Below are 25,386 nucleotides of genomic sequence, written 5' to 3'. Positions count from 1 at the left end.
CAAGAGTCATCTATTGAAGGTTGCAAAATTAGAAAAAGATTAAAATGTGTAATTATCCTTTATTTTTTCATCATTAGTAGTTTTTCTATAATTATCATAAATTTCACATTTTTTCCATACATTTCTCTGTTTTACCAAAAATATGCCCAGTCTAGTTTTGGTATGATAAAGGGGTGGGGGAGAAGGAGAGAATTAAAGGAGTCTACGACAATCGCAAAATGATTTTCGACGGTGGCGCTTCAGTTGTCATTTCCATCTCCATCGGAGCCACCGTCAACTCGAGTACTATCTCCGTCACCGGTAATTCCATCCCCTTCTCCATTTCGCGGGTAGCGACGCCTCCGCACAGCGTCGATCAATAACGTCGTTCTCGGCGACGCCGGCGTCGGGAGCGTCGCTGCGTGAAGGCACTCGCAAGCAATCGACGTGTCGCTACGAAAACTTGTACACGGGTGCGATCGAAAAGGAGAGTCGCGTGAAAAAAAGAAACGATTAGGAATGCGACCCCTGCATTTACTGCTGTTTTGCAGAACAAGACTTATGTCAACGAAAAGTACCAGCCATATCCGGAGCCGGAATCAGATTTCGGATTCGAACAATCTTTAGGACCCACCCACGACACGATGGCTAAGGTGAGTTTTGGTCAAAATAAAGGATTAAAATAATTTATTGTGTCGCTCAAGTATGGTGTATTATATATTTCTAGTAATTGTATGTGTTTTACCTAGTTTTAATTGATTTATACTTAAGACTTTGCACCAAAAACGTGCTATTGCTAATCTGTCAACAACTGTTGCTGATTCTTAGAGAAGATCGTTTCCGGTAGGATAACCAATTCAATTGGCAATTATACCTCTTCGAACGAGTGAACGAGTGACTTTATTGTAATTAATTTCTGAATTAAAATGCTATCGGTACGTTTTGCGATGTATCGACTATGCACAGTAGTCATGGTCTATCTCGGCAGAAAAAGTAGTTTGGCGCCGTCATGATCAGCCGGACTGCGGGCACATAGTCGACATTGCTGTTGAAGTATGAGGGAAGGGCTACTGATATGGCGATAATAATGAAAATATTTGCATGATTACTTTAATGATTATATATATCTTCGTTAACAATTTTTTACTGTTAATTAAATTTTTTATTCATATATAAACATTTGATGTATTATTTGAAGCATACTATAAATACAGTACCTACTTCAGATACACGTGGGGCTAATGGGCAGTTAATTTTATTCAATTAACAGTATCCGGATACTGATTTATCAATAGATTCAAGTGTCGCGCTATATATACATGCGTGTTTATATATGCACAATGTATAAAAACAGATTTAATTGTAAAAAAATGTACTAATTCTAGAAAAAGAGTTTTATTGTTAGTTAAGTACAAAATGGTAAGAACCGTAAACAGTTATTTATTCGCAGTAGTGCGGAAACCGTGACGATCTGATATAAACATTTATTTGTGCATTAAAGAAATTTCTTAGCAGTAACCCATTTACAAACGAATAGAGCAGGATTATCTTGATTCCATAACATTGGCTAATGCTTGAGCTCCGACTATCATTATGTTTTCTTCTTTTTTATTCGATGCCATCAGTTTCGACACAATGCAGAATATATATCTCCATGTTACGTTTATACAATGCACGGACGTTCGTATAAGCTATGTCATGAATTTTTGTGATCGATGAACAGTGCATACGTGCCTCGTATAGACAACACCGAGTTGATTCTTATAGTATGTTGAACTGAAAAACATTGTAAAAAGATCATCCACGTTGTAAGAGGAAAAAAATAAGAGGTTTAAATGAAATATATGTAAGAAATTTGGAATAGTATTCAATGATTATTTTCGATGATTAGAATAAATTTATAAATTCATCATGCAATATAATATACTTGTACTTAATATTTCGCGATATTCAGGATGATTTATTTCGCATCATCAATCGAACGCCATAATCATTCGCGTCAATCATTGAACGTCATGTAACTATCATCAAACATGTCAGATGCATAGATAGAAGAGAAAAGACACGCGAACTGGTTGTAAAAGCGGTGTTTACTGACTGACCCATTATACGACCAGGTGCTTTCTTCATAAAATTTTCACCGTGTTTAACGGTCCTTTGGAGACGTGCTCGTTTATACGAACCGGTACATGTGCAAATAGACTTTTTCTAACGTGCACCGACTGCAAATTAGGCAGTTATATCGAGATCGCATCCGTACAAAAGTCGCACGAACTAAATCTCGTGAATGTGGGCGATGCATCCACAAATTTGTTAGACAACTGCATTTAGCGCTTTCGAGTGGTCCTGTGTGTATATATAATAGTTGGCACGAAAACGCAGTGAATTGCGGTCAACTGTATTATATTTCTGTCTAGAAGAGCGAACGCTCATAGATGATATCGGGGTAGGTGAACCGATAATGATCGTCGAAACGTTTTTTATTTCAACTGTTTCATCGCCGTTGATAATTCTTTCACGTGTCGTAAAGGTACATAATTAACGCGTAAAATAATTCTTAATGGCACACCAATACCTTTCGAAGGAAATCTACAACGTGAATTAATTTTTAGGCGTAATTGAGAATTATTATGTAAAAGATTATTTGTTAATAGAATCAAAATAGAAATTTGTTTCACTCTCTAAATATTATAACGAGTACCTCACATTGTACATTTTTGCACGTTTAAATTTTCCATAAATGCATGAACTTCCGCAATGTATTTACCAGACATTTCATTACGATATCGTTTGTGATGTAACCGAAACGAAAGGCTGTGTGAAACTGCAAGTATTTTTGTGAAAAAGACAATCATTTAGCTAGACGCAAATTTCTCGCGTATATGCGGCATTGCATGAAAATGTGCCGACTTGGCCAGTCGGCATGTCGAGGTTAGGGAGAGGCCTTTCAAGGTCCTCGGGGATTTTTATACGGCGGGAAGTAGGAACGGATGTATATAAAGGTCGACGAGGACCGGTCGTGTAGCTATAGAACGAATTCGATCCTAAAATCGATAAACATATCAGATACAAAGGGACCGTTCGCCGGCATGTAAAACATTTGTACTATAGAGCACTGTGAAATTCCAGGCTTGCGAAACACTTGTCGTGTTCGGTGTATTCCAGCCGATCGAAGGTTGATTTTCTTCCGGACGTTTAACATAGTGTTGTATCGCGTCGATATGTTTCCCGTGAAATAACTACTATTCATTAATGCCTCCACGTATGAGCGGTTTTTACATCTTACAATGCCTCTCTGTAACCTATGATTATGCATATAACACGTAACTTCACTTGTTAGGCTTATCAAGTATCAGCGACTCGATTTTATCGTGCGTACAGTGTAGATAATCGTCGGTGAAAGTTGTCTTTTACGTTTATCTCGTTCTCTACTTTCCTACGCTATATTCTTCTACACGAGGGAAAAGAAAAGATGAAAAAGAGAACGTAGAAATATTTTCAATAGCGATCCTCAATTCTTACGAATAAGAATTTTTCATTTTCTCTTTTTATACCTGCACTTGCACTTATCGATAGATAGAACAAAGTTTACTTCAACCTCGATAGAATGAATTCTATGAGAACGTACCGCTAATTACAATCGTATGTAGGAAAAAAACGTGGAGTCAAGCTCGCAAGTTAAACGTAGCCTTGTTCTTCGGTTGATGACGTTCACTGTACAGTCTTCGTGTACATCGGCACCGTGTGTGCTCGTATACGGATTCACGGGCCGGTGAATGCAGAAACCGTGTGTTTCTGAAGAATAGTAATCGTTGTTGCGGAGTGTCAGTCCACATCGTTCGCGTAGTGAAGGTGTATATGAGGAGGGCACGCGTGTATAGCGTATATCTATCTGTTTGGTTGTATGGTTGTGTATCAGTGTGCGGATGCTCGCGGTGGTGGCATAGGTAGTACCAGGGGATCACCGAGCGAATCCGGAACGTTTCATTGTCGTACACGCGGCGGGCGCATCGCGATCGTGCTGTCGCTATCGATCCGGTCGCTTCTCTTTCGTAGTTGGAAAACTTTCCCGCGTTTCCCTGCGGAGGGAAATTTCGGTTCTCGAGTTGAACTCGTCCGCAACGGGACCCCGTTTTATTGTCTCGCATACGTACGTAATAAAATGCGCGTCGCAAATGCGTCGTATTTACGAATTACTGGAACGGGGTGAATCCTCCTCGTCCCGTGACTCAGTACACGGAAAGTTGGCTTTATTAATAGTCCTCTAGCGAGGACTATCCAACCGAAGTGTTTTTGTGCAGCCAGGGAAAGTGGCGTCGAATCAAATTATGAGGCGACCAAATAACCGTGAAGAGGAACGTTGAGGCGATCGTGAGTTGAGCTTCTCTTTTCGCGTGACTGTTCATGTTCTCGCTTTTATTCTTGTTTTATTTCGTATGGATAGGTAAACGGATGGAAATCGGAGAGGGATAGTTTTGTTGTATGGTTTCGTTCGCGTGTTGAATTCGGTGTTCCAAAGATCGGTGATTACGCAAGCAAAGATGCGCTAAGTAACGGTCATATGCTGATGTGTTTCGATTGTGTTCTGCTTTTATAATGTTCGGTCTTTGTTCGACGATACCTGTGTAAATGTTATTGCGACAATGAACATGTATTTTTCCGTGTTTGATACGTGGCCAGGTCCGATGGACCTTCACTTATAATCTTATCAAAGCTGTTACGTGTACACGGAATATAAACGTGTCGGCGTAGACGATCGCGGTCGAGAGCACAGTGAAGTTCGCACAGGTGCAGTAATTAATTCTATTTAAATTACGACAAGCCGGAATTATGTAGCTATGGAATCATAACACGCGTCACGTGTGCTTGTCACTTACGTGGTCGCGCACAGTGGATCGAGTAAATCGTAGACCAACGTTGCCAAACGCTATCCACAACTTGTGCCTGCCGGCTAGTGAAATTATGCAAAACTGCAGCAACTTTTTTATTTCCTCACTCAGTTTCTTTTCCTTTTTCTTTTTTATGGCTGTTTAATTTGAATTAATGACGACATCCGGCAAGCAAAAACAACTGAATGCGCAAATGCGTCGCAATTTATAACTCTAAACGCGGCGGCCTTTTAGAAAGTCTTTCTGCTCGTAGAAAGCGTTTCAGGCATTTTTCATCTCGATGTTGATTTCGCTGATCGGAAAAAATGACATTTATGCCAAAGCAAAGTGTAACGATTTCAAATAGCGAATTGGACCGCTAGTTAAATCGTGTGAATATTTCTTTTTCCGCTTCCTATTCTTCTTCTTTTTTCCTTCTTCTTCTCCGTTGAATGATAGCATTGTGTTGTCGGTGAGATTTCAAGGATTTGCTGTGATTCCGTTAGATCGACGAAAATCTAAACGAATGTGCTCCTAATTAACACAGTTGCTTCGTCTCGCGTGGCAAGAGATAACGACCGGGTAGGCGGCTCGAATTGACACAAATTAAGGCCTAATGGAATAAAGTTATGCTCGGAGCCTGGCCTTTGCTCGTCATCGGCTCGTCAACGCGTATACACGCGTTGATTCCGATTCTTGCCACGTTTCCTTCGCGCCGTCACAAAGTCAGCGCAATATTTAACATACTATTCGTCTTGTTTGATATCTACTCGTTGTCCTGTCTGGCCTTGACATTTTCCTAGATCGATAACAAGCGTTTTGCGAATATCGATTGATTTAGAAACTACCGAGTCGCAATATTGATGTTGTGTTGTAACCACTAGAAAAAGATGGGTACGTCATATATTGTACGTAGACAGCTATATATGTATACTGTGTATATGTATGTATACGTGTGTGTAATGCAATAATGCATGATTCTTGAATAATTTATCGCTTTTGTGTGAAAAGTTATTGGACGAAATATTAGCGATTCGATGTGAATGTGAATATAAAAAATTGCGTTTCAGCAAAAGAATTTGCGCGCAATGTTCGGATCGACGAGAACCGATTCGTAGTAAATAAACTCGCGAGCTGTAACCCAGTTCTCAGCCGACGACGTCGTTCAACAGGATCGTCGGTGAACGCACTCTGTTACTCTGGTAGCCGGTTCCTCACTTTCAGCTAGCCATTGGTAATACTATTATTAGTAACAGGCTAACGTAGCTTTTCGTTCTAGACTGTTACAAAGCTGCATAGCTAAATCTTGTTTCTGGTCGATTTTATCAGTCGGATCACGAACAAATACTCCAGGTGTCTGATATTCGAACTTTGATAGAAACGCTTCAGCCAGCTTAATGTTTGCACGATACTAGATAGACGGGTACATATTATACGAGCGGATTCGCGGTCGAACGATAAAGCTAATCGACCACCGAGTAATGTTTTCGTTGGTCGTTAAACAGGCTAAAGGGGAACGTGTTACGCATGTTCTTACGTACGAAGATGAGGAGGAACAGGAGGCACTGGGTAAAGGTGGCCACAAGAGAGAAGTAACGTGGTTGACCAGGGCTAAAATTAAATTAGCCAACTGCCAGAGAGACACTTCTGATTCACCTCGGGACGAAGGGTTTTATTTGGAGATGGGCCAAGGGCAACGGACTCTTCGTCTTCATCTTCGGGTCAAGAATTTATCTTAACCTTGAAAAATCAGGCATTTTTTAGATTCTTTTTCCTATCAATAATCTAATTGAATGTCGTCTTAACCTTTGACGCGGTCTAAAGACATCAGCGTGAACCTACTACGTCATTGCGACGATCACTACAATGCGATTAAGTCTGTCTATATTCAGTTAACTGAAGCTTCAGGCTATGGAACGATTCAACTAATTAGAGGATAAATGAAGGAATTTGTAACTCTCTCGGTGGAATGTACGTATGTCTGTTGACTGGCTAAACGAATGCGTGAAATAGTTTTATGGTAACCTAGTTTACGCACGCGAATTTATCATTTTGTCTGTGTGATTGCAGAACGTCGGGGAAAGTCGGATACCAGTTCCACGCGCGGCACGGCCGTCTTTTTTCCCGAAATCGAGAGTACTTGCTACGCCGACGCTTGTACCTGGACATCGACGTTCATTGGTACTCCCGGGATGTTTATCATTCGTCGATGCCGAGGACGAGACCAGCGCTCCTAAAACAAAGTGCGGGACGCGAGCTGTGTCTACACCGTCGATCGAAGGTGACAGTAATTATTTACGTACTTACAGACAGAAATAGTTAAATGAGGAAATTTAGCTATTACGCATTTTCTTACTTGATCAACAGATTCGGGGCATAAGACGTTCACGATATCACCTGTGTGGGATATTGACAAAGATGACGTGCAACAGTTGGTTCACTTTGCCGAAGAAAAGAGCAGCTTTTTCAGGTACACCATAACATTTAATTAATTACATTTAAATTTTAAATGCAAAACGCTAGTACCCACTAGAGTCAGGTATTAGAAAAATTACCTAACAGTCGTTTTTGAACCTCCTCATAAACCTGATTATTTAAAGGAAAACCTTTGTTCCATCGATAAAAAAAAATTTCTTTATTATCATTTGTACAGTTTGCTCGAAAATTCTCAGTTGAATATGATCGAGGACGCTGGTGAGAGCTGCCTCTTGGAAACGTCCTTAGGCAATTATAATGATAACGCAGTAAATACACCACACTATTTGATGCTCAATAAGCAGAATTCCTTTGAACACGACGAAAGCCTCGGCATATTGACCCCCGACCAAATGACCGACTTCACAGTTGCACTAGAGTGCTCCAGGACACCATCCTGCGAAAATCTTACGGGATCAGCAGGCTCTAGATTGGCGTTAACGCGAGCATCTGCATCGAGGCCGTCAGCGGATGTTGAGCCGACCGAAGAAGCTTCAAGCGAGAGAACACCATCTCCGGAAGAGTTACCGCTCGATCCCAAGCCAACGGAGCCTGTTAGGGGCACTGTTCCTATCAGTTTCGTTACATCGGTAACGAGTATCACTAGTCTCGAGGCTGGTTATCAAGGTGACGGTGAGAACTCGAGGCCAGCGAGTCGTGGGGCTGATCCACCATCCGTCGCACCACCACCGAATCTACCCGCTCCTTGCAGGCAGGATCCGATGACAGATTCGGATTTCTTTACGGAAAGTGATGCTGACGCATATGAGGAAATCGTACGTGGCGATAGGAAAGCTCAAGTGATCGACGGTACCCTCTTCTGCGCGCCTGGTGGTCGAAGATGTCCGAGTTTTACAGGAGAAGAAATGGATTCGAGTGGGATTTATTCGGATCTCGATAAAAGACAGGACGAACTCCATGTTCCTGAGGAGGCAGTTGTGGAACACGAGGATCACACTCCGGATACCATTGATACGGAAGTCTCACAGAGGAGCCAGCCGACACCAATCAAAGCGGATGTTATTATGGATTACTTACAGGCGAGTCGATAATTTTGTTTATTTGGTATATGCTTGTATATATTTATATATAGCTCGTATATATAGCTCGCCTAACGGATAATATTTAGGCTCCTGTAAATCCTCTGGATGGATCGGCTGACTCCAGCGGCTCGATGAATCCTACTGATATTACGATAATCGAAGTGGAAAGAAGCAATGATAATATGAGATCGAAAACGCAGAACAAAGCTGATTCAGTCCCATTAAAAAAATACAAGATGCCTAAGAGGAACGTTGTCTCGAAAATTAAGGCTATGATCGAGTCTGGACCGAAAGATGAAGCCGAGAAAGAAGCTCGACGTTTACCGAGATCTGCTAGAAAGAGTGGGCGATGGGACGCCGTTATGAGCAAAATCGAGGCTGGGAAAAGCGAACAAAGGACTAGGTCGATCAGGAAGGAAGTTAAATCAAGGGTACTCCAGAGCCTTAATCAACCATCTCCTACGGGATCAACTCAAAAGAAATCTGGTGACGCAAATAATAATAATAATAAGGATAAGAGGTGAGATATTAATTGTCGAGATCTTTGTTTCTAAAAGTTTCTATTGATATAGCCTTGATAAGAAGTTACAAATTATCAGGAGAATACGTGGCCGACAAGAAATAAAATCGCCAATCGAAGAAACTGCCAGAAGCTCCGTTCGTAGCTCCTTGAGTGATCTCAGCACCGGACCTAACAAAGACGCACCAAGTAAGTCAAATTAATATATATTTTTAAATGATTGCAAATTAAATTAAAATATAGTATATTTACCACTTCATGTGTGTGTGTTAATGATGCTTGAATGTTTAACAGAATGCCTGTAACACGTGCCGCAATTTAATTTTAATTAGCGTTTTATTCGTAACTGCTTCATTTATATATTTCAATTTATATATTTCAATGATTGATTGATAGTAAGGTAGGTTATGAAATAGTAGTAGTCTGAACTGAGACCTTGTGTAGATCAGTGGAGCTTGAATAAATATAACACCAGCTGATTTTGCGATATCGAATTATGTTTGACCGCATACCATTTTACAAAAAGAAAGAAAAAACTCAGAACCGCAAAGGTCAAGAAAACCAGTAACCGTTTTGCATGATATTAAAAACACTTCAGTATGCTATTCTTTTTCTTTATGTCGATATAGAAAGTAGAGCTTGAAATGAGAAACATTTTACCGTTTGAAAAATGTTAACACCCATTTATACAAACTAGTAATTTCGTGCGCATTTTTTCAATAAAAAGGTATCGGTAATATCGTCTGACCTACAGAGATTACTCGTTCCTTCTTATGATAGACTAGAAGAATACACTACGAACAACAAAAATCATAAAAATTCGATCTTGACGACTAAAGCCTAGAAAACAGATTTTACATTGAAAAGCACAGGTGCAAGGTAGATTTTCAAATATTTCATTCCCTCTACCGGCTTTAATTCGAAACCAAAATATCCTTGAAGCTGCCGAGACAGAATGGATCAATTTTGGTATTTGAATACACGTGTGCCGTTGATTCGTCGCTGAAACCTTCCGGTGCAGACATATCGCGTAGGTGGTTCGTTCCGCAAAGAAGGGTGGGAGCAGTCGTAAAAGAGGGCGTAGGAGGGTGTTTTGTATCGACCCGTCCTAGGCGCGCGAAACTTAGATAGGAAAAAGAGCGAGGGCGCCGATGCCCCTCTTCCGGCGCCACTGGACAGTTTCGCTTCCATTGGATCGAGACAGGCCGTGAGCAGTCGCAGCAGCAGCATCCAGTCGGCAGTCCTCGGCGGACCTCGTGCTCGCTCGGACGCTGTTTATGCACGCGTGTTGCATTTCCGGTCTTCCATCTTTCTCGCTCCTTCGCTCCTTTGGTTTTCTGGTACTGCTGCGTCTTCTGTCCTTCTCTCACTCTCGTTCTCTCTATTCCCCTTTCTCACGATCTCTTAGTCTATACTCTACCCCATTCGGGTCAGCAGTTTTATCGGGGGTATACGGTAGAGGCTACGTGTGTGCGACAAAAAGAACAGGAGCGAGCGCAAGAACGAACAGCCGGTGTATCGTCGTCAGTGAATGCCGCAAGGTGACGGTGCAAAGTGCATCAAAGTTGTGCTCGTACAACCTCGAGCTTCGAGCTAAGCGCTAATCTCTGTACAATTTCTCCTGATTTCTGTATTGTTTGTTTCTTGTGTTAGGGTAGGGTGTATTCGATACCCTTCGAACGCTGTACTACACATACATGTAATGTGTCAATCGTATTCACGAACGCGCTCGACGTGACCTGATTTTCTACCCATGTCACAAGAGTGTTCGCGTTTTTTCTCACCCGATATAGAAAGAACGATCGAAGACAACGTTGAGTCTGGGCGAATATCAATAAGAATACGGTATCTCGAATCAGCAACCCTGCTGTGTACGCCTACAATATGTTATGGCACATTTCGCATCGATCGCCAGAGGAATCTGAGCCGCAAGACTGAATGCTTTAAGACTGGATTTTACCATCCCCTCTCTGGGACACTCCAATGAAAGTTTCGCAAGATACCGTTACGGAAGGAATCTTTGGCTACGTTCCTGTTTGTACTTGGACAAAGCTATACGCAAGAATAGAGAGATTCAAGGCGATCAGCCTTTCGGTCTAACTCTTCGTTGTACATTAGCAGCTTCACGTCGAGCTTACAGGTCAACGGCACTAGTGGTTTATTTCCGGCATTGCCTTTCTTCAACTGGCCACTTTATACTTGTGCGTACACGTCCTTCGCTCGACGCCGGTGGTTCTCTCAGTATGTCCCCACCCTTTTAGACAGGTGCACCCGGCGACCACGTGCGTTCCCAAGGCCGACGACCACCGGTACGCACCCGGTTCAGATCTACCACTTACGCAATCGCCATCAGAGTTGGATGTTAAACCCACATGGTTGTAGACATCGTCGATCGCGCCGGTGAAAGACAGTCGTTACACTCTGCGATTCAGGTCGCCGAAGGAACGCGCAATCCATGATCGAACCTGTCGATCGTACTTTCGTCCGCATGATTTCTCACGAAGGAATCGGATTCTTCGAGGGAGCGCGAAAGAACATGCGCGACGTTTCGAGAGTAACGTCGATGGAGCGAAAGTGAGGCTGCTTGTGTAAATTGTACTAATTGGTGTCAACCGTAACCGCGATCAGAAAGAAGATTTCTTCTTGCAATTTGAACATTTTCTGGAATAACATTGAAGGATGCTGCCGGATAATCGTGAGCGTTCACGATGTCAGTGTTTAGTTATCGTCACGGAATCCACCCAAGTAACAAGCCTCGCCATGGCCTCGGAAGATACGACGGGGTGAAGGTGCACATTTACCTGGCGACAGTCCCACATAATGATTTTATTGAGGATGAAACGACGGTGAAACGACGGTGAAAGTAGAAGTTTGAAAATGGGACAGCAAGGATCGAAGGGTAGGCCAGCTCTTCGGACGGATTTCGTCAGAGATTCGGCGAAAATGCGACTCGGCAGTTTCAAGCGAGGTATGGTCATATAAATAAAAGATACTGCCGACGTACACTCACCTCCTAGAACGATTTTTATCGCATTCAGATTTTAATCTACACGACGAAAATGCGAATAGGCCGTCAAGCCTCTTCTCCTTTTAGTCAATCGTTTAATTGCCTCCCATAAAAAGAAAGGAAAAAGGATGTCCGTGACTATTCACCAGCTGTCTTTTCCTTCGTGGTTCATTTAACGCTAGAAAGTTGAAGCGACGCGAGTACAAGCGAGACTGACTCCCGATGTGTTGCATAGGCATTCAAAAAGGTAGACGGATCGAACGGTTTCTCTTAAACAAGTCTAAAACGTTACGGCCGGGGATCAAAGGTACCCTACTTACACACCTTGTCGCGTGATTTCTCTTTTACCCTGGCCATCGATTACTGTTATTTTGAGGAATCTTTCAGAAAGTAGTTCGCCTCATTATATCACACTCGTTCACCGGTAGCTGGCGAAACGCAAGTGATTTATGATATTTCATAGGCATAAGAAACACGCAAAAATACTACATAATCGTGACTCGTTTCAATGAACGGCTTATCGTGAAATAATATCGAAGAAATAACAATTAGAGAGGGTAAACTTTCCGATTCTTAAAATAGAATCGTAATGGTTTACTGGATACGCTTAAAGAAAATAAAAATGCATTATTTTGTAGCTGACGTGTTTTATTGTAGGTACAATTAATATCGTCATTAAGGATTGGTGTAGAAATATTGCTTAACTACCTGCCGTTGATTATTTTAAACGCGTGTCTTGAATATTTGCGCGGCTAGTTTCTTTCATGTGTAAGATCGGTTCAAGATATTATGCACACGAGAGCTCGTATAGGCCGTTATATGCAGAAGCTCGTAGGCAACGGCTACGTGCAGCCTGGTATACATAATAAACGTTTTCTTTTCCTCGTTGGTTTAATCGACGAGCATGGTTCAAACTTAGCTCTTCGTGTCGGGCTCGTCCCGCTATATTGCCTCGTCAAGCACGAATTCCGATGATGCGCAAAATGTTATTAAAGTAACTACGACTGACGAGCGAAACAAAATTCCACGGTCGATGAACTATCCGACACGTAATCCTACGTGTTATGGAAACTACTTGTTTTCGTAATTCCTTGTTATAAATAGGCACGCAAGAACGGAGAAAGATGAAACCATCATTATTCCATCGCTTATATGATAATGAAGAAATTCACTTTTACGTTTGTATTTTCAGAGAGATCACCGACATCGGTAAACCCACCTAGAAGACTGGTAGCAAACGGTCGTGGTAATCAACAGAATCGTGTCAATAGTTTCGACACGAAGAAGAACTGTGTAGAAATTTCGCCTATCAATCTCGGTGAGTTATGGAGGGTCCGGTTTGCGCGCCCTAAATTGTGAGACGAGTTTGCACATATCGTAGTCCAGCATATGCGCGTATATACATATGTATATACATAAATGTCTGCTATTGACTGATTGAACGGAGGAAACGAAAGGTCGAGGGCACCGCTGCGTGCTTCCGGTTGGAGACGTTAATGCGACGAGAACGCTTTTTTTCGAACGCCTGCTTCTATGCAACACTCTCTCACTCTCTAGTCGTTTGTATCAACGAGCAAAAATATAAAAATGCGTTCAACGTTATGTCGACACTCGGCTATCAGGGTAGATCTATTCTGATCCAGACGTAGCATTGAAAACATTGGCAAGTGGCCATGTTCGATTCGCTCAATACGTTGTATGATCAATGTTGATGATGTATATTATATTGATATTCTTACGAATTCTTGCTAATTTCAAGTCTTCAAATCTTCTTATTTAGTTGCCTTATCTTATAAACCAATAAAAAAAATAATAATACGTTAGACTTATTTATACATTATTAACAATCTTTTCTCCGGAGTGAAAAATTAGTGATCTTGGGTCGTTGGGTCTGACAGTACTTATGCCAAATCTTTAAATTTTGTGATTTATTTCCGTGTTTCATTGTATGCCTTCGGCGGCAGTTAGACACAGGTATAAATCTTTGTATACAGGTATAAATCGCTTTGTTTATGATATGTATTGTAACGGTATGCATCCCTTGCCTTAACCGTCTAAGCGGCTTAGCTCCCCGACCGTACCGAATACCGTTGATGTCCTAGCAGTCCTTCATCAGCTTTAAACAGGAAACCTTGGCGTGCCACCTAGTCCGATGGTTTGATGGGCTTTGTGTACATCGCTGAAATATTCCACTAGAGGAACGTAATTTATGAACAACTTGTTTGCGATATAACTTCGTGATCGGCATTCTCAGCGGTAACGCGACTTCCGAATGTAGTTTGCTATAGTAAACAAGGATTACGAATTGAATAGGTAGTTCAAATGGCGTATAGACTGTGCTCTCGGAAAATCATGGCAGTCATGGTCTCCACATACCACAGTAAATATCATTTTAAAATATTACTTCGTGTCCGAGTTATCTTATATGAGTGAATGTGTTTATTGCGCTCTCACGTATGGTATCTGACGCGGACAGTAAAACGGTTTACAGCGTACGGTACTTGCAAACTCGATAACACATCATTTAAGGCACTACCGGTGTGTGTGTACCATGCTCTCGTTAACATAGCGAATTCTGTTTCTAGAGAAGAGCCCATCAGCCACGCGAAAGCCGACAATAACCAGAAGATTAACTACTGTCCCAGCGAAGCAGCATAATTCAACGATATCGATAAAAGGTACAATTTCACAAAATATTTGGAAACAATTCTTTATGCTATTTTTGTAACTGTTTTGTTTTTACCAAGTTCTCCATCCATGTAACATATATATATTGAACTTTACAACAGACACCTCAATCATTTTAAACAACTTGTTTTAGTAGATTATTGATTTTTATGAAATAGAAAAGAGCGTTGTTCTCAATGTTGTCTTCTGAAAAAGATAACACCGTAAGGAAACATCAGCAGGTCGTGCTTTCTAATTCATTGACCGCGCTTCTCCGACAGCAGCTAGTTTCTAAAAAAGTCCCACGGTCATTTTGCGGTGCGTACGACCGTTTCTCCGCATGCACGGGGACGCACACGTGCGTATCACTCTGTACTGTTCGTCGTTTCGAAGAAAGTCATAGCTTTCACTAGTCCTCGGGACTAAATCCTGCTTCCTATCCTCACTGGAAGGTGCTGAAAAACCCGCAGGGCAATAGCAGAGGATAAAGTATCGGAGCAAGTAAGGACCAGGAATAGTCGAGCGAAAGTAATTCTTTAAACCGGCAGTTTCGGTGATAGTTTCGAGAGAGTCGCATTTCTGCTTTCAAGATGATTTTCTTATCAATGTTTCATCCTCGATTTCGCTGACTTCGATTCATTATTAATTGTTACTTCCAGCGGATCGGTTTTTTTACTCGACATGTACGCTTATGTGGAACAAATTGCTAGAATTAGAAATTATTATCAATGACAGTCCATGTCCTAGAAAACATTGAATTACGAGTTGAATTTCTACGAGTCACGGTCTTGTACTTCATTTCGTTTTAATTTATTGTTTTATTAATCATTTATGAAGCACTCACAGGAAAATATATCGATAACTAGTATAAATTAGGGAAATGCTTACCTAAGTAAGACTAAGTAAGTAATCCTAAGATCTCAGTAAATTGTTTCGTTCAATCCGCTGTTTTTTTAAGGGCATTATGAAGTATTATACTTTCAAGAAAGTTTTGTTGTGAATTTATACATAATTTTATTAGCATCTGGTTAATCGAAAATAAGAGTACCGCAATAGAAGAAAAACGTGTTTCGTTGCCATCAGCCAAAATATAGTTCTAATATATTATTACATTCACGTTACGATGTGACGAAACAGATAATGGTGAGTAGAATTAACAATTGTTTGCAAAGTCTTCTTAGCGGAAAAGAGCTATCGATCGTCGATCATTCGATTCATTATCTTCGAATCACTATATCCATAGACATGAAGGTATCTCCGTTCCATACGAATACGGCCACTTACTACCATGTAAGGGTAACTAATTCCAAATGGAAAAGCGAATTTATTCGGAGCACGACGTTTTGTAATAATTCATCGCTCGTTCACCTACCGATTTTCATCTTCTACAACCTCACCTTTCCTTATTACTAGAACGAGTTATACCGTTGAAACGGAATTTTAAATCGTCCTCGTTTTCATGATCCATAAACTTGAACAACTGAATGATAAATAAACCAATAAGTAGTTGCTACTGATACTCCTCAGTATTCTGTATGTTAATTTCTTAGTAAGGCGGTATGGCGTAAATTACGCTTCTTGGATTCCCTTTTGCAAAGTAGAAAGAAAACGAGCTACATTAAAGCAATTATGGAAACATATTCAGATATTGTGGGTCATATTCAAGTCGTGCGTACAAAGTGCGTAGAGCGCGTGTCCGGCCAGACACAGCTTTCCGTGTGTCCATCGTCTTCGTATTCTTCGAGGTTGCACCTCATTTCAAGGTGGTAGGAGTGGTCGACAAGAAGGAAGGAGGGATATATCGCTCCGTGAGGCAGCCTGTGGCTCGTGCTAATTCAGTCGAAGTGCGGACTTGGCCAGCAAATCGTTACAAATGACGATCCCGATTAGGTTTCTCTCATGTCTGTTGCTCGATTATTGTTATTCAATGATTCCGACGTGATCGAGTTCACTTGCATTTTTCAGCTGAATCACTGGTGTAAATCGAATAAAAAGAGCTCATTGTGCAAATAGACTTGATTCATATAAATGGAGAACACATACTTTTTATTGGAAAAAAAGTGTAACGTAATCTGAGATATTTTTTCAACCAAGAACGTTGATGGATCGCAGAAACGTTACGATGTTAGAAAAATAGATTGAATGGCAATATGTGTAGATTTACAACTATGTATAAACAAATGTGAAAGTGACAAGTATTCGATACTCTGTAGTCCTGTGCCGAAAATAAGCCGATCAATTTCAGGGAAACTCGGGTAATAAGCGATTTGGATGTTCCCATTACGAAGGTCATTAAGTACCATTAACTTCTTGGATTTTCCGTGTTCACGGCACGACTATCGTATAGTTGACCTTAACCCAGTGCGTCTTCATTGACTGGCCCGTGCTCTTGAACGTTTTCCACTGGGGTTGACTGTTGGATTAAATTCGATCGATCTACCAGCTGCACTTTTTTTAGCTTGGTCCAAGGTGCTCAATAGAATCAAAGCTGTGGTGGTGCGGGGCTACGGACGTATCCGCGTGCTTTCACGTACATCAGTAATAATGGGAGGATGAAGCTCAAATGACGTAGCCAGGCCAAATTGTCGTTACGATTTAATGATCTGTGGATGTGAATTTTCCGCGTGTCACAACGATAATTGCGTTTTCTCCAAAATACCTCCGCATCTGCGGGGTCAATACGTCAAGCCGAATAGCTGAAATATCCTGAAAAACAGGTAGCTCGACTTTCCAAGACTGGAATATACGGTTTTTTCTCCTAAAACAAGTTTTCCGCACAACTTTCTTCATTCTACCATCTAAATTTATTCGTATAAAATGTCTGGACGTAGTCAATTTTATAAGGTATCGGTATTATATCTACCACGATATCTACTTCAACTTTCATCGTGATGAGTTGTACGAAGTCGAAGAATGAGCGTGGTCAAAGCTATTATTCCTATAGATAACGACGGAATTACTTAAGAAGCGATAGGAATTGTACGATCAATAGCTCAAAGGAATAAATCTATCAAATCGAAGTGGTGTACCAGTTTGACGGATAACAAATAACGTCTGCTACGATTTTAACAAGGAATCGTAATGGTGATGGGACCGGTGGCATTGGTTGCAGATCGCGAAACTAAGGAGCACAATAATAGCTATGTGGTGACAAGAGCGTCTTTAGAGACGCGAGATCAGGCCGCACAAACCGACATACCTTATGATGCACTTCGCGTAAAACCGGCGGAACAAGTTATACAAGCCCTTTCTATCACCATACAATATTTGGCCTATGAAGTACGTAATTTTCTCTTTCTTTTGATTTTTTATGTCTTATTTTACTCTCTAAACATATATCATTCAATTTGACCTTATATTCTATTTTACAATCTAATGTTCAGTTGGACGCCTTTTCTACCCCAAAACTAAAGAAAGATTATGAGAATATGAAAAAAGAATGGATATCTTCGTGTACGGAAATCGAAAAATTAACAGCTAGAAACCTCGACATTGAAGATAGATTAGAGTCGGAGAGAGAGAATCATCGAAAAGCCTTGGACCATCTTCGTGAAGATCGTAAGTCTTGCCAAGAATTATTTGTGTTTCTTTTACTTAGAGAAAGCGAGAAACCAATATAATGCATTGTGCTTATATATTGTAACGCGCAGTTTCTAAAATTTGATGTTCCTATTTTTATTACATTTTCAATATCTTTATTTCAACGGTAACGTCGATTAATTTTGTTTTTTCAAATAGAGCATATATGTGAAGTATATTTTATATTTTACATACTCTGTGCCTGACACAATGCATCATATGATAATGATATTCTCTTGGTAACAAGCATAATGATCCTGACGTCGTGCTGAATAGTAGAGCCTTAAAGTAGAGCAATTGTTAATTAAAATCTGCGAGGCTGATGTGCCTACGCGCACCTCGGGTAGTGTTAAATAATTCAGAGATAGAATTTTCAAAAGTGGACACACGCAGGAACTTCACAAACGCTCAATTTAGTGCCCACGTAACGTTCATCGTAGTTAATTATAGGTTGGCACGTTCGACGGACTTAATCCGTTCTCTCGTCTCCTAACTTTGTTTTTCTTCCGTTTTTCAATTTATCTTCTATGACGTCAATCATACTGAGAAAAAAATTTGTATCCGATTTTTTTAGTGGAAGCCCGACACGCGGAACAAATTGCCACCTTAGAAGCAGCCCTACAGGAGGAGAGACGCAGGTGCGAGGTCAGATTGCGAGATTCTTTAAATGAGGTCGCAAAGGAGCATCGTGCCGTAATTGTGAAATTGCGAACCGAACAAGAAGCTGAACTTATACGAAGAGAAACGGAGTTCAAAAGGAGATCTGTCGTTCACGATCAGGGGGCTGCGCTGACAGCAGAGGTCGAATCTTTAAGATCGGTGCTAGAAATTAAAAGCCAAGAGAACGCTTCTTTGAGATCGGATCTCGATAATATTAAACGAGAGATCGAGGACAAGGAAGCTTTGCAACAGCGTGTAGACACTCTTGAGGCCAGATGCGAAGATTTAAAAGCACAGCTTCAATGTAAAGAGGCTGTAGAGAGGCAAATATCTCATGATAACGAGGTACTGCATGAATCGATTCATCAAATATCCAAGCAGAACAAGCGTTTGGCACAACGTAACGAGGAACTGCAATGGAGATTGCGTCAAAAAAACGAAGTAGTGACCGTTCTTGCGAACTTGACGCCTAGGCTTTCGCGTTCTTTAGGCCCGGAGCACGTCGAAAATTCTCTCTCACCCGACAAGAACGGTCCGCAATCTTCGCAATCCATGGTAAAGTTTATGGTGGAGAAAGGTGACTCAGTTTCGTGGACATTGGAAATCGATGATGAATTCAAAGGAGGATGCGATGGGTCGTCATTGGGAACGCCACCCAAAATGGGTAGATCGGAAACAACGACAACAGTGTCCAGACAAGGATCGCTCAGATTGACGCCTAGAAGGGCTTCCGTAGATATGAGAGCGAGATCCAAAAGTATTTCCGTTACGGATTCCACACGAGTCGAGGAATCTGGATGGGCGCCTACGTTTAATTCTACACCGAATGCTCGACGAAGACCTAGAAGCGACCCGTCTTCTTCAGCCTCGTCTACTTCTTCGTCATCCTCTTCTTCTGCGACAGCAGTAACTACGAATTCTGCAGTGGCCGAGGCCGTTGCTGCTGCGGCTGCAGCTGCTGCAGCCGCTGAAGATTGCGGCGCAGGTCAAAGGCCTCAAGAAGCAGGTGGCGAAGCAATGATTTCAGAAGAAACGTCTGCCACGAGCAGTGAAGACGAATCATCCACGAGTAGCGATATTCCTCCATTGCCAATACAATTTGCTTGGGGTAACGTTCAAATCAAGTAACGTTCTCACGGTCCTCTTTAATATATTAGATCAGGCTAATGTATTAGGTTAAGTAATAAGTTCGCTTTTCTTTACAAGAATATTTATATAACACACACCTAATTGATGCATGCACTATTTTGTTCCACGATCTCTTGCCATCTTTTTAGGGATTTATTTATTCCTTCACTGCAAAACTTTTCGTTTTTTTTTATTAAAAAATTTTGATTGTTTTTTTGTCGTTTTAACAAAGAATCGTATATTCAAATTTATTCTAGTAAATTTTTCTCGGTTAATTCGTGCGGGATACAAACATCGGTCTATTTGTAATTCCGAGTTTGTTTAAATGTAATGAAACTGATATCTATGAATATTAAAACTGTTAGTAATGTCTCAAGTTGTGTATCATGGGTTTTGTTCAATTAATAATATTCCTATTTCATCAACATTAATCTTCATTAGTCGTTCTCCCCTATTAAATCTTTTAATTCATTTTTGAGTGGTATGTTTATTAACGCTAGTAACATACACATTACAAATATTTTTTTTTATTTCTGTTACATTTATTTTCTCGAAATGCGTACGCGATTGAGACGAACGAACTTATTACTCAATCTAATAATTCGATTGGAACAAGTTCATTCGGTGATTCCATAATAATTTTGTGGCAATTACTCCAAGTATTTCCGAGGATAACATGATGTCCTTTTACGCAAATGAACGTTCACATGGTTATTTCAAACACTGTACGCGCACTTTTTCTATTACTTTTGTACCTGTAACTTATACGTTCGATTGCAAACAAATGGAAGATGTATCTTTTACCAAACCAATGAGACAGTTTCGATGATGTTTTGTCACGATTATATATATTGGTAAAATCGGTTGAAGATAAAGAAGTTGGTTCTTACTTAGGTATTTAGATTAGAAACGGTGTTTTTATGGTGTTGCGATATTTTTTCAAATTATGACTCTTTGTAATATCACGATTACTATACCAACTTCTCTATCTTCGCATCAACTCTGTTCTTTAGTTGTTAGAGATTTTGGTACGCGAGATCGCACAATGAGAAATCGTTCGCTACATATGCGTTATAGTAACTATGTTTTAAATATATACATACATGTATATACATGCATATATATTTTGCGATCTTAGGTACATACTAAGAATTTTGTTATGTTTTTTTGCGTTTGTTTTATGTAGGTGGCGAATAGAGCGAAATCAAAGTATGTTTTCATCTTTTGTACGTCATTGTCACTGCATCTTTTAGATAGAAAAATTGCGCGTAGGAGTTCGATTAATTTCGTTTGAAAATTGTTTGTTAGTTTTGATGTAGATGTTATGGGCTATTGGCAATTATAAGCCATGTATTTTTCAAAATCAAGTCGAATCGGGTCACTATTTGTTTGATTCGCGACACTTTTACACATGTCCATTTTATAAGGTATGATGCGTTTATATTACGTCTGTACATAAATAACAACGATGTTTATAAATTAATTAGTCTTTATCGCAAATATTGTAAATAGACAACGACCGTCAAATCGATCCTGTCCTCGAAAAAAATGTCGATGAGCCATTCGCTGTGTTTACCGAAGAAAGCTATTCTTCATTGATATGCAGCTTACCGAACAGTACGATTATTATGGTTCGTTGCATTAAATCAATTACTTGCCAATCTTTTAAGACATAATACCAATTATCGTTAAAATTGCAACTTTTGTAACATTGAAATTTCATTTTGTTGTAATGCGCTTACGCAAAGGAATGTATTACACATTCATAATACATCTTCGACATAAAAAGAAGAAATTAATAATATTCTTAACGTCACATGTTTTAATTGCCAAATACTGATGAATTGATACATTTATCTGTATTCCCTTTTACGTACAACATCAAATCTACCAGAGACTATGCTGTTTCAGGTGCGACTGGTTAACCAACTACTATATGAAAAGATAGTAGGTTGGATAAAAAGTTGATAATTAAAGAAAAAAAAAAAAAGAGAAAAAAGAAACTCCGTTCCATGGACAAGAAGAAAAGTACATTCGGTTACAGTAGTGTAGGAATATAAGAGCAAGCAAGTATTAGTCGCCGAGAAGTGTGTTTTCTCTCACTTGTGCTGACAAATTCAATGTATTATATACCTATCAAATAAATACTATCTGAATTAAAGCAAATATTATCAGTGTCATTTCTGTCTCTTACTTGATATTTAACTTCTAAATACTTGGAGAAGATCGTTCTTTGAGTCTCTGTTCAGATTTTTTATTTATATACTAAAAAACTTATTTCTTACCACAAATAGAATATTTTATGTACCAACTATTTCCATACATTACCTTTTTTATTTCAATTTTAAAGATAGGTACATATATACGTAATCAAATTTTGTTTACGTTTACTGTCTCGTCTCATTGGATAGACTGTGTGTGTGTGTGTTGTGCGCATACTATATCTTTATTCTAAGTTCGTTGGGAGACTCCCCAATTTGCCACCAGATGGTTGCTGATTCGATGACAAAAGTACTCTCTCATTCATGCTCTGGCAACAAGCACCATTTACAAATACAATTTCTGAAATCTTATCCTATCCTGGTGTCTAAAGCGTGAACCTGCTAGGTAAAGCCTGATGATGAGCCCTCTAGTAGGCTTTGGACGAAAACATACTCACGCTTCTACATCATCCTTAAAAGTTCTATGCATTATCCCTTTATGCTGTTCAAAATTTACGGCAAGATGTCGTTTCTATGTGTTTATGTATAGTTTATTTTTATGGGAATCAGAAAATTCAGTCAAGAATTTGGATCGGTTTCTATATCGCTTGACTCTGTTGTTTATTATCTTGCTGCACTTATAGACATTGTAAAGCAAAGCGCTGTAAACAATAAAAAAGCAAATGCATTATTCAATCCTTCTTAATTTGTTTTTTTTATGAAAGAATAACTTTGGACGATGGAAGATTCAAAAGTAGGAAAAAGAACAACATTGAATGATTCAGCTGAAAATCTACACGAACCTACTTTAATAAGAATTAATAATCAGAATTACATTCCTCATAGTATTCACATTGATAAAAATGAGGTATTTTGACAAACATGAATCTTAAACTATCTTATTTAATAAATTGCTTTAATCAATTTCTTTTTCTTAATAACATTGATTAAAAATTTTCTTCACAGTTTAGAATAGGTCGTGCAAGAGATAATGATGAAATCATTTTGAATGCAGTAATATCTAGAAAGCATTGTATTTTAAGATGTGAAGAAAATGAGTGGACTATTAAAGACGTTAGTTCTTCTGCTACATATGTTAATGATGTTCCGGTAGTATCTGGTCAGAGTCAAAGAATCTATGAGGGGGATGTTATACAATTTAGTGAATCTGAAGAATTTAAATATCTATTTACCCTTGATGTTAAATATAAACACAAAGTTAAAAAGCCTAAGCTAGATGAACAGGTATTAGACAATATTCTAGTTAAAAAGCCTAAGCTAGATGAACAGGTATTAGACAACGTTCTAGTTAAAAATCTTAAGCTAGATAAACAGGTATTGGACAATGTTCTTGTAGAACGGAAAACATTTGCAGAAAATCAAGAATGTCAAGAAAAAGTTCTTAAAGACAAATTGCAAATAAAACAAAAGGAACAAGATAAACTAAAACAGCAATTAGAGCAACTTTCAAAGCAACAAAATGTTACAGAAAAGGATGCTGAAGATCTTACAAAACAAATTACAACATTAGAAAAGATAATAGAATATGGTGATGTTCAAGAACAATATTTAAATACTGAATTATTAGAAAAATTGAAAAATGAACGAGTAGAATTTGAAAAGAAATTGAATGAAGAGAAACAAAAGTGGCAAAAAGCATTAAGTGTAAGTAAGCTTGAGAAAGGAATGTTGGAAATGAAAATGAAAGAGCAAATGGAAAAGTGGAGAGAAGAACAACAAACTGAGTGGAAAAATATGATGGAGAATAGAGTTAAAGAAGAAAAAAGTATACAAGCTCAACTGTTAAATGAAAAGTTAGTTTTAGAAGAGAAATTAAAAATAGCAGAAAAGGCTTTAAAAGAACAAGAAGCTAAAGTAGGAACAGTAGAAAATGATGGTACGTTCTTTTTTATGATATAAATACTAAATACTTTATTAAGTTATAATAAACTCATTGCTTTGTTACGTATAGTTGCAGGGTCTTCCAAAAAATTCAGTGATAGTTGTATATTTCTAGAAATTATGGATAATCCTTCAGAATATCGAACTATAGATACAATAGATTTAACAAATACTACTCAGCTTACTATAAACACTGAAGAAGAAGAAAGTGTACTTAATAAAGTTAATGATATAATGGATGAACAACTAACTTGTAGTATATGTTCAGAATTATTTGTGAAAGCAACAACATTAAATTGTATGCATACATTTTGTCATCATTGTATACACCTATGGATCAAAAAGAAAAAAGAATGTCCAGTGTGTAGAGCACCAGTATCATCAATGAATATATCAATAGCTATAGATAATTTTATTGAAAGTATTTTAGAAAATTTATCTACTCAATTGAAAGAAAGGAGAACAAGAATTATAAAAGAAAGACAAGGTATATGTATATAGGTAATGTTTAAATGTATAAAAGAATATTTTTTGAATAACTGAAAATGTTTTAGCATTGGAGCGCAAGAGAAAAGATCATTGGAAAACTGCTGTGAGAAGAAAATAAAATTTAGTTTGATATATTATTCATTAATACTGTTATGTTAATATATAGTATTTTACAACTAACTTTTACCACGAAACAGTTGTATTAAAAGCCTTTAAATGTTAATATTATAAAAGTGCAGTGAGGTTGTGTAAAAAATATATGATTTATTTTTGTTATAAATTTTTCTAAAAGCAAAATTTATTCTTATTATTTAGTAATTTTACTATATTTATGAAAAGAACATTATTAAGAAAAAGTGACGCCCTTTAGAGATGTAGTATTAGCACGTTGAATGCCGTGCTAGTTTTACAGCGACTGCCCGTGGCGCCGCGATGAATTTATTATGTGATACATATAATGTTGAAATATTAACTACAAGAAATATGTTAAGGTGTATAATCATGATGAATTTATCTCACTAAATTCATCGCGCGTTCCTTAGGGTTATTGTTCATTAAGGTAAAACACGGGAAAAAGGAATTTTTACCATGTTCGATAGCCATTGGTGGGGGGAGGGTGCGCACAACAGATCCATATTTCATAAATATAATAAAACAAATAATAGTATAAATAAAACTACTTTTATATGTTTTATACTGCATTAATTTCGTCACAACATTGTAGTAACGATGATAATAATAAAGAATTTATAATTATTGATATCTGTTCAAATTATGTATTTTTACAAATCTTGGAGCGCCCCCATGGCATTCAACGCGTTAAATGACTATCGCCATCTACATAGAATTCATGAAAATTTGCCAGTAA

General features: G+C 38.9%; 2 protein-coding genes and 2 long non-coding RNA genes across 4 annotated transcripts; 2 read left to right on the top strand and 2 right to left on the bottom strand.

Annotated features, from left to right (window-relative positions):
- Positions 1-251: 251 nt before the first annotated feature.
- LOC122566743 lies at positions 252-22,092 on the top strand. The gene is made up of 11 exons (XM_043724431.1): positions 252-632; positions 6,918-7,128; positions 7,215-7,317; positions 7,501-8,362; positions 8,452-8,885; positions 8,965-9,074; positions 13,085-13,210; positions 14,478-14,570; positions 17,672-17,838; positions 17,943-18,117; positions 18,713-22,092. Exons 1-11 carry the CDS (start codon positions 624-626, stop codon positions 19,924-19,926), a joined length of 3,504 nt encoding a protein of 1,167 aa, XP_043580366.1. The 5' UTR covers positions 252-623; the 3' UTR covers positions 19,927-22,092.
- Positions 1,359-4,348, bottom strand: LOC122566770. The gene is made up of 2 exons (XR_006316618.1): positions 3,608-4,348; positions 1,359-1,755 (listed from the first exon to the last, which is right to left on the bottom strand). It is a non-coding gene; the product is annotated as an uncharacterized LOC122566770 (long non-coding RNA).
- LOC122566769 lies at positions 21,883-25,235 on the bottom strand. The gene is made up of 2 exons (XR_006316617.1): positions 25,106-25,235; positions 21,883-22,789 (listed from the first exon to the last, which is right to left on the bottom strand). It is a non-coding gene; the product is annotated as an uncharacterized LOC122566769 (long non-coding RNA).
- On the top strand, positions 22,783-24,815 carry LOC122566755 (E3 ubiquitin-protein ligase RNF8-like). Its single transcript, XM_043724456.1, has 4 exons — positions 22,783-22,995; positions 23,094-24,024; positions 24,100-24,516; positions 24,584-24,815. The coding sequence occupies exons 1-4, from the start codon at positions 22,867-22,869 to the stop codon at positions 24,634-24,636; spliced, it is 1,530 nt and encodes a 509-aa protein (XP_043580391.1). The 5' UTR covers positions 22,783-22,866; the 3' UTR covers positions 24,637-24,815.
- Positions 25,236-25,386: the final 151 nt, after the last annotated feature.

Source organism: Bombus pyrosoma, linkage group LG4 (genome assembly GCF_014825855.1).
Source record: "Bombus pyrosoma isolate SC7728 linkage group LG4, ASM1482585v1, whole genome shotgun sequence".
Classification (NCBI taxonomy): domain Eukaryota; kingdom Metazoa; phylum Arthropoda; class Insecta; order Hymenoptera; family Apidae; genus Bombus; species Bombus pyrosoma.
The sequence above is the reverse complement of the archived record's forward strand: the minus strand, read 5'-3'. Positions and strand labels throughout refer to the sequence as shown.

Bases quoted from the DNA above. Each gene is read 5' to 3' on its own strand.
- LOC122566743 (XM_043724431.1), top strand. The intron at 8,363-8,451 runs GCGAGTCGATAA...GATAATATTTAG, and splicing joins TTATTATGGATTACTTACAG to GCTCCTGTAAATCCTCTGGA. The intron at 13,211-14,477 runs GTGAGTTATGGA...TTCTGTTTCTAG, and splicing joins AATTTCGCCTATCAATCTCG to AGAAGAGCCCATCAGCCACG.
- LOC122566755 (XM_043724456.1), top strand. From the start codon at position 22,867: ATGGAAGATTCAAAAGTAGGAAAAAGAACAACATTGAATGATTCAGCT. The intron at 22,996-23,093 runs GTATTTTGACAA...TTTTCTTCACAG, and splicing joins TTCACATTGATAAAAATGAG to TTTAGAATAGGTCGTGCAAG. The intron at 24,517-24,583 runs GTATATGTATAT...AAAATGTTTTAG, and splicing joins AATTATAAAAGAAAGACAAG to CATTGGAGCGCAAGAGAAAA.